This window comes from Chelonia mydas, chromosome 1 (assembly GCF_015237465.2).
Source record: "Chelonia mydas isolate rCheMyd1 chromosome 1, rCheMyd1.pri.v2, whole genome shotgun sequence".
In the NCBI taxonomy this organism is placed as follows: domain Eukaryota; kingdom Metazoa; phylum Chordata; order Testudines; family Cheloniidae; genus Chelonia; species Chelonia mydas.
In genome coordinates this window covers 5,408,765-5,421,302 of record NC_057849.1, presented here as the reverse complement: position 1 = coordinate 5,421,302, position 12,538 = coordinate 5,408,765, and the positions used below count along the sequence as shown (strand labels likewise).

Genomic DNA, 12,538 nt, shown 5'->3' with positions numbered 1-12,538 from the left:
AAGTGTCCTCCACAGCATCATATTTGTCCTCCCCTATTCCTACCAACTCAGTCACTTCTACTCATCCTCCCACCGGGCTGTCAGCCTCCATCTTCTCAGTCAGCTGTTTCCCCAATTTCTTTATGACTTCATCAAAGTGATTCCTGTCCCTCCCCAATATGACCAGAAAGGCAGATATTGGAATAATTTCCCAAGTAAGTTTATTAAGGTTTTGCACAACTAAGTTTCCACACCAGATTTCTGTTATTAGTCCAAAGGGAGCTTGGTGTTGATTACATCCAATACACATTTATAAGAAAGTAGAGACTTTGTGTTATATCCTAGCAACAATACAGTTATATGTTTAAGCAGGGTCTTAATAACAATGAGGACTCTGGTGGAACCTTATGGACTAACAGATTTATTTGGGCATAAGCTTTTGTGGGAAAAAACCTACTTCAATGAAAGCTTATGCTTAAAACTTATAACTTAAAGCTTCAGACAACTCTGTAAGATCAGAATGGAAGATAATCTTACAGGCAGTCAGATTCAAAACATAGAGAATCCCTCTAGGCAAAACCTTAGGTTACAAAAAGATACAAAAAACAGGAATACACATGTCCTCCAGCACAGCGAATTTCCAAGCCAAAACAAGGAAATCTGAACACATTTTCTAGCTAGATTTCTTACTAACTGTACAGGATTTGAAGGGCTTGCGTCCTTGATGTGTTCCCACAACGGTATCACACAGACTGACAAAAGCTTTTCCCCACCTCCAGATTTGAAAGTACCTTGTCCCTCATTGGTCATTTTGGGTCAGGTGCCAGCGAGGTTACCTTAGCTTCTTAACCCTTTACTGGTGAAAGGATTTTTCCTCTGCCAGAAGGTACAACTTGTAAGAACTGCATAGTCAAGGAAGGCTGGCTTTTTTTACAGGTTGTTTGTGAGCATACTCTTCCTCCATGCGAGGGGTAACTGGGGAACCATGGCGCTCACAGAACTTCTGGTCTTCCTCCCAAACCGCATCCCACTTAGTGCTGTTTCACATACTCTCTGACAATTTGACAGTTCCCTGGTGGACACTGCAGGCCTGAGAAGATATCGTCTCTTGTGTCTGCAGAACTTTGCGTGAACTTTGTGTCTGCAGAACTTCTGCAGGTGTATTTGACTACTTTGTCACGAAGCTCTTTGGTTTTGACCCCATAAATGATAGGGTTGAGCATGGGAGGGATGAGGAGATAGAGGTCAGCTAAGATGATATGAACATAGGGTGCGATGCCTTGACCAAAGTGGTGTGTAAGAATGGAGAAGAAGGTAGGGGTATAATATGTCAGCATCACACAGATGTGGGCTGTGCAAGTGTTGAGGGCTTTCTGGTGGGCTTTCTGAGAGGAGATTCTGAGGACGGCCCTGATGATCAAACCATACGACATGGCAATGAGCGTCAGGTCAAACCCATTGATTACAAATGTTAGCACAAAGCCATATATCCTGCTGACTGTGATGTCCCCACACACCATCTTCACCATAGCTATGTGCTCACATTGTGTGTGGGGGATAATGTGGTTGGCACAGAATGTCTGCTGACTCAGGAGAAGGGGTAGGGGCAGAATGAAGAGAACAGCTCTTATCAAACCTGCAAGCCCTAGCTTAGCTATTTGTGCATTGCTGAGGATGGTGGCATATCTCAGAGGGTTACATATGGCAACGTAGCGATCGAAGGCCATTGTCACCAGGGTGGATGAGTGCATCACAGAAATCGTGTGGAGGAAGAACATCTGGGTGAGGCAGCCAGCCACAGTAATGCCTTTCAAATTGAACCAAAATATGCCCAGTGCCTTTGGCACAACAAAGGTAGGTGTTGCAATGTCTGTAAGTGCCAGTATGCAGAGCAGCAGGTACATAGGCTTCTGCAGAGTCTGCTCCTTACCTACAACAGACAGAAGTGTGAAATTTCCCAACAGACTGATAATGTAGAATGTAAAGAAAGGGATGGAAATCCAGATGTGGGCAGCCTCCAGGCCAGGGATGCCCATTAGGATGAAAGTTGAAGCGTCAGAGTGGGTGAAGTTGAAAGGTGCCATGACGCGGTTGGTGCATCGATAAGACTCAGAAATGCTCAAGGTGCCTGTAAAGGGAGAAAAGCACAGCAAAGGGGTTATTATTTGTAACAAATAATGTGGTAAATATGTTATAGTTATGAACATTCTCGGAGTCTTCTTGAGTGAGGAGTGAAGAACCACCGACGATGTCACTCCCTGCTTTCCATAGATTTAGTATATGGCGGGAACTGTTTGTTTCAAAACTTAGTTTCCAGACTAGTTTGTGGGAAAATTACAGACTCCCCAAAATGGAGTCCAGAGTTATGTGGCCTGGTCACATGGCCTTTTAGAGTCATAGCATCCATTATGTATAGGCTGTCTGAAGCATTCTCAGGGAGGCTCACCAGGTGGGAGATAAGTTTCTCTAAAGGCCTATTGTTTCCCCCAAAGTCTAATTGCCCTGAATAGGCCCTTCCCAACCAGCTATCTAGACTGACACCAAGTTCCCTAGTGGGTGTTGCTCACTTATAACTACATTTGAAATACAGAGAAGTCGTCAATATTCAGTACTTCTGACAAAAATTATAAATTTATACAAATAGGATAACCGTATTCAGAAAGTCATAACTTTTCCAATGACATCTTACATGACCCATCTTGCATAAACTGTATCATAATTATGCTATAATCATATAATCATATCTCCATATCACAATGAACAATACGGGATACATTGTTACAAAAAAACCCAATAGCTAATTCTACCAGTGAAATGCCTGAAGTTAGACAACAACAACAATTGGAAACAAAACTGAGTAAAACTTATGACACCCAGATTGTAGTTCTGTGGCTTGCCAGGGTAAAGAGACCCTGAAACTCCCCAAACGCACTCTGTACCAAGAAAGGTCCCAAAGCTGGCCTTGGACCAACAATCACAAAGAAAAAAATAATTTCAGCAGCACTGCCCACCTGTCCACCTACATGATGCTCTGCGCCCCTATGATGTTCCCCTCTGGTGTTATCTAGCCTTGTGATCTGTTAGGGCACTCCAGTCCTTGACTCTGGGAGCCAGCCTTACCCTGCTCAGCTGTAAGAACCCCCACTCCTGGGCTGTTCAGGCACAGTCTCTGGCATGTAAGCTATTCTTTGGATTATGCGACCGAATCACACTAGCCAATATCTCCTTTCCCAGACACAACCTTACTCTTGCAGTGTCCAGGTGTGCCTGCAGGACACTGCAAGCTTATATGAGTTTGTCAGTTTAAGAAAGAAATGGAGATGCCCCAGGCTTGTTATCCCAAGGGGAGTCTCTTACATGCTTCAAACCAAACACACTGCTTCAGGTAGAATAAACAACAAATGTATTAACTACAAAGATAGAATTTAAGTGATATTCAGTGACAGGCAAAAAGTCAGAGTGGTTACCAAAAGAAAAGAAAATGTAAGCACACAGTCTAAACTCTCAATCCTATTAGACAGGGCAACATCTAGATTAAGGATTTTTCTCACCCCACTGGATACTGCAGTCCTTAATATACAAGTTTGTTGCTTAAACCTGGGCCAATCTCCCCTGTTGGAGTCTTGCCTTCTTCTCAGTGTCTCAGTTGCTTCCAGTGAAGGTGAGGGCAGGAGAAGGGCTCAGTATGTTGTGTTGGGGGACCCAGAGGGATGGGGGGTAGCTGAGGAGCAGACCCTCCTTGGTATATGGGTAGTGGAAGAAGGTCCCTGCCCATGGGAACTGAATGCCTTCCAGGGAAAGGAGGCACTTCAGTCCCCTTGTGAGAGGTTTGAAGTAAGGGCAGCATTATGGGAAGCTGCCAGGAATCTTTCAAGTTTGGTGCTGCTTCAGCAAGGGCAGCTGAAGGGTTGTAAATTAGTTAGGGGGAGTGAAAGATGATTTGACACAACAGGGTTTAAAGTCAAAAGCAGAGTTAACAGACCACCTTTAAAGACTGGATCTGGGACTTGGTCCTGGGGGAGTGGAGAGAAAGAAGGGGAAGAAAAAAAGAGTTTCAAAGTGCAACCTGCCTTTCCACACTCTTTTGTTTTTCTGAAGTTTTAATGGAGGGTACTTTGGATACTTATGTGAAATGTTTTTGGTGATTTTGGAGAAAGTATGAAGGAGGTCTGCTGTATTCCACTGGAATTTTTGGAGTAAAAGATCCATGGGCATCCATGGAGACAAATGTTTTACTGCCTCTTTGAACAGTCTCAAGGTAAAGACAACACAGGTTAAGGCAGCTGTGTGGCAATAATTGTACTTGGTGGCTAAGTTCTTACAGACAAATTGCACTACCTTAAAGAACTAATGTAGGAGTAAGTGATTTAAAGAAGTGAGTGAAAAGTTACAAATAGCTTTTGCAAAAATTGATAATACAGGGTTTGCAGGAAAGTAAACATTTGGGAGTTGTGGAAATGGTGAAAGGTAACTGTTGTGGTGTTACAAGAGGGACATTTTTGTTTAATGATCAAACCCAGTTATATCACTGTAACTGTATGTGCAACTCTGTGCAGTCAAATTGGATGAAAGCTTGGCAATTAAATTACCCAAGAGGGGGTCAGGGAGAGTGGCTACTCCCACCACTACGCTTCTATCCCCAGAAGGCTTTACAGCTATTCTGAGGGAAAATGGGCCCTTTTCCCACAGAAAACGTCTATAAGCTGCCTGCTGCAGGCAGCAGGCAGAGAGAGAATCTGATCAAAATTATTTGACTTGGGTAATGTAATCAAAATCGCGAAAGGACGTAAGGGGTTTCTATTGAAACTTAACTTGGCTGCCCCTGGTTGTGTCTAGTTGTACAAGATGGAAGTGTAATCGAGGTACAGTTGTGTAGGGGAGTGATCACAGTGCAGGGGATGTTGGGCAGAGGAGAATTCTGTGTGTGCGCACAGGTAGAAGAGAAGGAAAATGGGAGGAATGATGGGAACACTGAGCCTTGGGGTGGCTCTGGGGGATCAGATTGTTGTTTTGGTGGGTGTGCATGAAAACTCTGTGGGCATGGGAGGCAGTTACACCTTGTGTAAAATTAATATGGCTAATATAATGTTATGGAGGTTAAACTATATGGAAGGAATGTGCATTTTCCCAGGATGTGTGCAGTATATATTGGAGAAGGGGTAAAAGAAATGCAAACAAAACATGGTACTTAATTAGAATCCCATTAGGGCTCCAAAAGGGGCCACAATAGGTTGTGCTTTATTTTTCAGATCTCTGTGTGTTTTGGAGCAGGAGATGAAAGTGGAAAGAAATCAGAACTCTAGTGGAAGTGGAATGTTTCCCTTTTAAGACAGTCTCTGAGTTGCTTACAGCTTTGGATCCAGAAGCAAGCTAGTAAGCCTCTGTGTAAATGCAAATTACCTAGCCAATGAGCACAAAGGAACTGCAAATAATGAATACATCTGGTCAGCAAACAAGTTACTAGAAGACTCAGATTATGGCCCTCCAGGAAAGGGAGGTGAAAAAACAAGTCAAACCTGAAAATCAGGGGGGACAGGTTAACCTGAAGGGGTGGGTGGGTGTGTGGGTGGGTGGGGGAAATGGGAACAGGGAATGGGGGTAAGGAAACTGGAATCATGTTTTGCTAAAGGGGGAAATGGGAACAGGGAATGGGGATGGGGAAATTGGACTCATGTTTGGCTAAGGGCAGGAATGGGAACAGGGACACAGGTGTAAGTCTCTGTGGTGTCAGAGCTGGGAAGGGGGACACTAAGGAAGGAAACTAGATGAGCTCCTGAGGTCCCTTCCAACCCTGATATTCTATGATTCTATGAAACTGGAATCATGCTTGCTGGAAGTTCACCCCAATAAACAGGGAATTGTTTGCACCTTTGGACTTTGGGTATTGTTGCTCTCTGTTCATGCGAGAAGGAACAGGGAAGTAAGTGCGTGAAGGAATAAGCCCCCTAACATGTGTCCACTCTGTCTGTTTTATACCCTCAGTCCATGTGCTTGGGGGGCCATGCATGTCCAGGCATGCAAGTCCAGGCATGTCTGGGGGGCATTGCTGAGTCTCTCCAAGCAAGATTGAGCAATTCCCTTTGTGGGGCCTCGTGCACGTTAGTCATTGCATTGGAGCTCCCTTGCTGGAAAAGGGCCCTTGATGGGTTGTTTGACACCCTGCCCTGCTATTGGTCACTTTCCTTGCTGTTGCCTCTGGAGAGCTAATATCTGACTTATTCCCCGACTTCCAGCATGTTTTAGTGACCGCCATACAACACCATTCTCCTAACTCCATGTACATTAATGATACATATGTATGGACAGAGACATGACTTTCAGCAGATCATAACCTTTCCCCTGAGACCTTACAAGGCATGCTTCATATGTAAAATCATGTTTATATGAAAATGAGGACTATGGCGGTTACACTACGCTCCCCGATGATAGAGAATGTCTCACCTCCCCCCTTAGTTTGCTACAAGAGGGTTAGTCACCGACTAGCTCAAAGGCAGGGTGTGTTACAGTTCTCTTGGCACCCAGCCTTCAAGGCCCTGAGGTGGTGTGCCTCAGTTTCCCCATTCAGACACTGCAAACCAAGTTTCTCTGCTGTGATGAGATTTAAATCTGTTTGCAGCTATTAACTATGAACTAGACTTACTATAAGGTTGAACATCAGTCATCAAATTCTTATCCCAAAACTTGACATTCATACCTTTTTTTTATCATTGATGGGTGCTTACAAGTATCTTTATGCTACCACACCCTCTGTTCAGATACTGTAGTGTGAGGTTAGTTTGTTCATTACCCATGGTGTCCTTTGACTCTCTCCCAAGTAATCAGTCTATGGCTTGTCTTTCCTTCCAGTGTTCCCTTATGTGTGGGCTCTTACTTTAATCATGTTTCTGGAATGTTGGTGCCTCAGGGTCTGGCAAGATAGTTTTTCAGGGGGATCCTGCACATTGGCTGGCCCTTTGCCCCCTTTCCCTAGAGGACGGTGATCTGAGCTCTATGGGCTAGGTGTGTTTACCCTTTGTCAGACGCACCTTGTTCCAGGCAGCTTTCCCACGACGCTTTCTGTGTCTCACCAGCATGGGGGAAGACACCTCCTTCTCTGTCAGTTGGGCCATTTGTATTCTCACAAACTACCACCTGGCAAATTCCTGGTCTCAATTCCTCCATTATCACAGGCGTTGGAGCTGCATCTAGATATAAAGAAACACAGGTACTTTCCAAAAAAACGTATCAGAGATAGCGTCCTGAAAAACTGGGACCTGGATTAGGGTAACCTCTGCCACCCCTTTCTCTGTCCCTGAGAAGTCAGCTGTGGGACTGCTCCCCTCCAGGAAGCCAGTTACACAGTTCCCTCTCAAAACCTGGGTCACCGGCTGTCAGGGTTCCCTCCCCACTCTGAGCTCTGGGGTCCAGATGTGGGGTCCCGCATGAAATACCCCCAAGCGTATTTCTAGCAGCATAAGTGAAAACTTCCCAAGGCACAAATTGTTTCCTTGTCCTTGGACAGTATTGCTGCTACCACAAAGTGATTTAAACAAAAATCCAGAAAAAAGGGCAACTTGGAGCCCTTGTTTCCCCAAAATATTGCCCGGAAACCCCTTCAACCCCTTTCCTGGGAGGCTTGAGAAAAATATACTAAGTGATTGGTTACAAAGTGAGCACAGAGCAAACCCCTGGCTTTTTAGGGCCCTGAAAATCAATCAGGTTCTTAAAAGAAGAACTTTATTATTATTATTTTTAAAAAAGTAAAAGAATCACACCTGGAAAATCAGGATGGATGGTAACTTTACAGAGTTAATAAAAAAAAAATAAAACACAGAGGATTCCCGTCTGTGCTCAGCTTCAAAGTTACAAAAAAACAAGAATAAAACTCCCTCTTAGCATATGGAAAATTCACAATCTAAAGCAAAAGATAACAAAGGCATTCCCTGCCTTTACTTACAATTTCTGTAATTGTAATGTATCATTTCAGGTATCTTTTCAGGAGATGATTTACCAGCTTGGTCTCTGTCTCTCTCTCTGTGTCCAGAGAGGGAACACACAAAGACAGCACAGAGAAAAACTCTTCCTCCCCACCCCAGATCTGAAAGTATCTTCTTTCCTTATTGGTCCAGTTGGCCAGGTGCCAACCAGGTTATCTGACCTTCTTATCCCCTTACAGGTAAAGGGACTCTGTACCTCTGGACAGGAGGGATTTTATGTTACCTCATACATCAAGGTTGTTACCCTTCCCTTTATATTTATGACAAAGGCTGAGTACCTGGGTTCACAGATGCTGATGCAGCCTTCCTTCTAGTGTCCTCGGCATCATGCCCCAAGTGACTAGTGAGGAGACATTCCTGTACCCCCACTATTCCTTCCCCTAATTCCTCCTCTGGACCCCCTCCTAAGACACATTTCTGTGTGCTCCATAGCAAGTGTTCTTTCTTTTATTCCGGTGCAAAACTCTGCCAGTTAACAACTGGGACAGTTTCCTTACTCACTGACAACATCTCCCCTGCCTCTGTGCCTGAGGGCATGTTGCCTAGTCTCAGCCCCCTCCCATACTTGGAAGCATCCTGCTTCCCTTTGTTAGAGAGTGACAGGAATCCTCACTCACCCCAGGGGTTTCTGAGATTCCCTGCCCCTTCTCTGGGCTCTCCTCTGGGACCCATTTCTCTATGCTCCCTAGAGTTTGTCTCGGGTTCAGTTGTGACCTGCTGGAAGCTAACAACCTGGACAGTTCTCTCCCTGACAGATATTATACCCCTATCCCTTCCTGATGCGATGTTGCCTCCAGCTTGAGTGCAGGAGTTGGTCTCATCAACCTCCTGCCTGGAAGCATGTGTCTTCCCGCTGCTGCAGAAGAATCAAAGAGACTCTCTCCCTTCTCTCAGCAGTTCCTGAGACCTTACTCCTTCCCTCAGGGGTCCCAGCATAAAACTCCCTCCTGCAGCAGGCAAATATTTTAAGCTGAGCTGCACAGAAAAAACATGACCAAGGAGCAGGTCGACGAAGAGGTGTTCCATTACTCCACAGTCCAAACACTTTCCAGACCTTCCCACACCACAATGATTTTATATAGTGGTATGAGGAATCTGCTTTCACCCACCCTCACAATCTCGGCCATTTGGCCAGGTAGCATACTGGCCTTTGGGACCACACTCTGCTAAAGCAGAGAGATATGAGCTCCTGTATCCCTCTGCCTCAAGTACTCCCTGCCATCCATTTGGAGAGCGTTAACATGCTCTATGTCTGCTTCTGCAGAGGCTAATCTCATAAAACCAATATGAGTGGTTTCAGTTGCTTGGGGAGTTTCTGGGGTGAGGACAGCAGAACTAACATGATCTATTGATTGCCTGCTTCCTCCTAGCACAGGACATTTATTCCTCAGGTGATCAGTGGAATTACACTGATAGCACCTCTTGAGCTCTTCCGCTTTTACAGGAGATTTGTGATGGGGGTTAGAGGAATGTTTTTGGGTCAGAGAATGTTTAGGCTCCCACCCCCATACTGTCTTCCCAAGGGCAAAATGGTATCCTCCCTTCCCACCAATTGTAAACCCCTCTTTCTGTGGCCTGCCCTCAATAGACACCTGAGTCTGTTCAAAGCCATCAGCCAAAAAAAAGCCATCTCAGCCACAGACTTTACATCTTTGTCCCACAGACACTGCTTTACTTCAGCCGTACATAAGCTGCGGAAATGCTCTTGAGCAAGAAGTCCAAGCATTCCTTCCAAACTTGCCACCTCTTTACCCCTCACCCATTTTCCCAACAAATCTTTCACGTTCTTTACTTATTCCCCATTACTCATCCCAATATCCCTCTTAAGATTCCTAAATTTAACTCTATATGTTTCAGGGGTAATCTGAAAACTTCACAAAACAGTATCTTTAAATTTACAGTAGTCTCTAAAGCATCTTCCTTAGGCATTCCATTGAATTCATTTGGAAATTGCCAGTGAATTTTGCAATCAGGGTAGGAGCTCTCTTACCAGCAGGGATTTCATGTATCACACACAGCCTGTCGAAGGCAGTCAGATATTCAGCAATATCATCATAGAATCATAGAATCATAGAATATCAGGGCTAGAATAGACCTCAGGAGGTCATCTAGTCCAACCCCCTGCTCAAAGTAGGACCAATCCCCAATCAAATCATCCCAGCCAGGGCTTTGTCAAGCCTGACCTTAAAAACTTCCAAGGAAGGAGATTCTACCACCTCCCTAGGTAACGCATTCCAGTGTTTCACCACCCTCTTAGTGAAAAAGTTTTTCCTAATATCCAACCTAAACCTCCCACACTGCAACTTGAGACCATTACTCCTTGTCCTGTCCTCTTCTACCATTGAGAATAGTCTAGAACCATCCTCTCTGGAACCCCCTTTCAGGTAGTTGAAAGCAGCTATCAAATCCCCCCTCATTCTTCTCTTCTGTAGACTAAACAATCCCAGTTCCCTCAGCCTCTCCTCATAAGTCATGTGTTCCAGACCCCTAGTCATTTTTGTTGCCCTTTGCTGGACTCTCTCCAATTTTTCCACATCCTTCTTGTAGTGTGGGGCCCAAAACTGGACACAGTGCTCCAGATGAGGCCTTGCCAATGTCGAATAGAGGGGAACGATCACGTCCCTCGATCAGCTCGCTATGCCCCTATTTATACATCCCAAAATGCCATTGGCCTTCTTGGCAAAAAGGGCACACTGCTGACTCATATCCAGCTTCTCGTCCACTGTAACCCCTAGGTCCTTTCCCGCAGAACTGCTGCCTAGCCTTCGGTCCCTAGTCTGTAGCTGTGCATTGGGTTCTTCCGTCCTAAGTGCAGGACCCTGCACTTATCCTTATTGAACGTCATCAGATTTCTTTTGGCCCAATCCTCCAATTTGTCTAGGTCCCTCTGTATCCTATCCCTGCCCTTCAGCGTATCTACCACTCCTCCCAGTTTAGTATCATCGGCAAATTTGGTGAGAGTGCAATCCACACCATCCTCCATATCATTTATGAAGATATTGAAGAAAACCGGCCCCAGGACCGACCCCTGGGGCACTCCACTTGACACCGGCTGCCAACTAGACATGGAGCAATTGATCATCTTCACTGTCTGCAGGACATGAGTGTTCCCATTTGTGGATTTTTGGAGAGATGGGAGTTGTTAAGGTTCCTCCCCTACTCTGAACTCTAGGATACAGATGTGGGGACCTGCATGAAAACCTCCTAAGCTTACTTTTACCAGCTTAGGTTAAAACTTCCCCAAGGTACAATTTAATTTTCTCCTTTGACCCTGGATCTCCACTGCCACCACCAAACTCTAACTGGGTTTACTGGGAAACATAGTTTGGACATGTCTTTTCCCCCAAAATCCTCCCAACCCTTGCACTCCACTTCCTGGGGAAGGCTTGGTAAAAATCATCACCAATTTGCATAGGTGACCACAGACCCAAACCCTTGGATCTGAGAACAATGAAAAAGCATTCAGTTTTCTTACAAGAAGACTTTTAATAGAAGTAAAGGAATCACCTCTGTAAAATCAGGATGGTAGATATCTTACAGGGTCATTAGATTCAAAACATAGAGAATCCCTCTAGGCCAAACCTTAAGTTACAAAAAAGACACACAGACAGGAATAGTCATTCTATTCAGCACAGTTCTTTTCTCAGCCATTTAAAGAAATCGTAATCTAACACATACCTAGCTAGATTACTTACTAAAAGTTCTAAGACTCCATTCCTGTTCTATCCCCGGCAAAAAGAGCATACAGACAGACACAGACCCTTTGTTTCTCTCCCTCCTCCCAGCTTTTGAAAGTATCTTGTCTCCTCATTGGTCATTTTGGTCAGGTGCCAGGAAAGTTACCTTTAGCTTCTTAACCCTTTACAGGTCAGAGGATGTTTCCTCTGGCCAGGAGGGATTTTCAAGAGGTTTACCCTTCCCTTTATATTTATGACAGGAGTCACTTGGCTCAGGGGCCTCTGGTTCTGCTTCTCTGTCAAGTCCAGTTGGTGTTTTCACTTTCTCTCTCTCTCTCTTTCTTCCTGCCCCCCCCCTCTCTCTCTCTCTCTCTCTCTCTCTCTCTCTCTCTCTCTCTCTCTCTCTTTCGCACTTTTTCTTCCATAGCCCTTTGGTGTGCAGCCTTCTCTTCTTTGAGCCTCACTGCTGCCTGCCATGTTTGAAACTTGCCGTAGTTTCCCTTCTCTGCTGCTTCCAGTTTTGCCAGCTCTAGTTTTGTAGCTCCAGCGTTGGTAGTCATTTTTTCTGCTTTCTTGTGCTTAATTCCCTCATTGAAATTAAACAAACAGAAAATGACATAATGGTGCCTCCTCCTGACTGTCCTTAGCCACTGCACATTCTTACAGGATGAAGGATGGTCCAGAAGGGGACGATGTCAGAGACAATCTGCTACTGTGTGATCTGTTAGAGAGCTTATTCCTTTACTGTCCCACTTCCCTGCTCCTTCTCGCATGAACAGAGAGCAACAATACCCGAAGTCTGATGGTGCAAACAATTTGTTGTTTATTGGGGTGAACTTCCAGCAAGCTTAAATACAAGTTCCTTTTTCCTTATTTTCAAATCCCAACTAACTTCCTGTTTCCCCC

General features: G+C 44.9%; 1 protein-coding gene across 1 annotated transcript; it reads right to left on the bottom strand.

Moving 5' to 3' along the window:
• Positions 1–241: 241 nt before the first annotated feature.
• Positions 242–2,102, bottom strand: LOC119565293 (putative olfactory receptor 52P1). The gene has a single exon (XM_037889795.2). The coding sequence runs from the start codon at positions 2,061–2,063 to the stop codon at positions 1,011–1,013; it is 1,053 nt and encodes a 350-aa protein (XP_037745723.2). The 5' UTR covers positions 2,064–2,102; the 3' UTR covers positions 242–1,010.
• Positions 2,103–12,538: the final 10,436 nt, after the last annotated feature.

Bases quoted from the DNA above. Each gene is read 5' to 3' on its own strand.
- LOC119565293 (XM_037889795.2), bottom strand. From the start codon at position 2,063: ATGGCACCTTTCAACTTCACCCACTCTGACGCTTCAACTTTCATCCTA.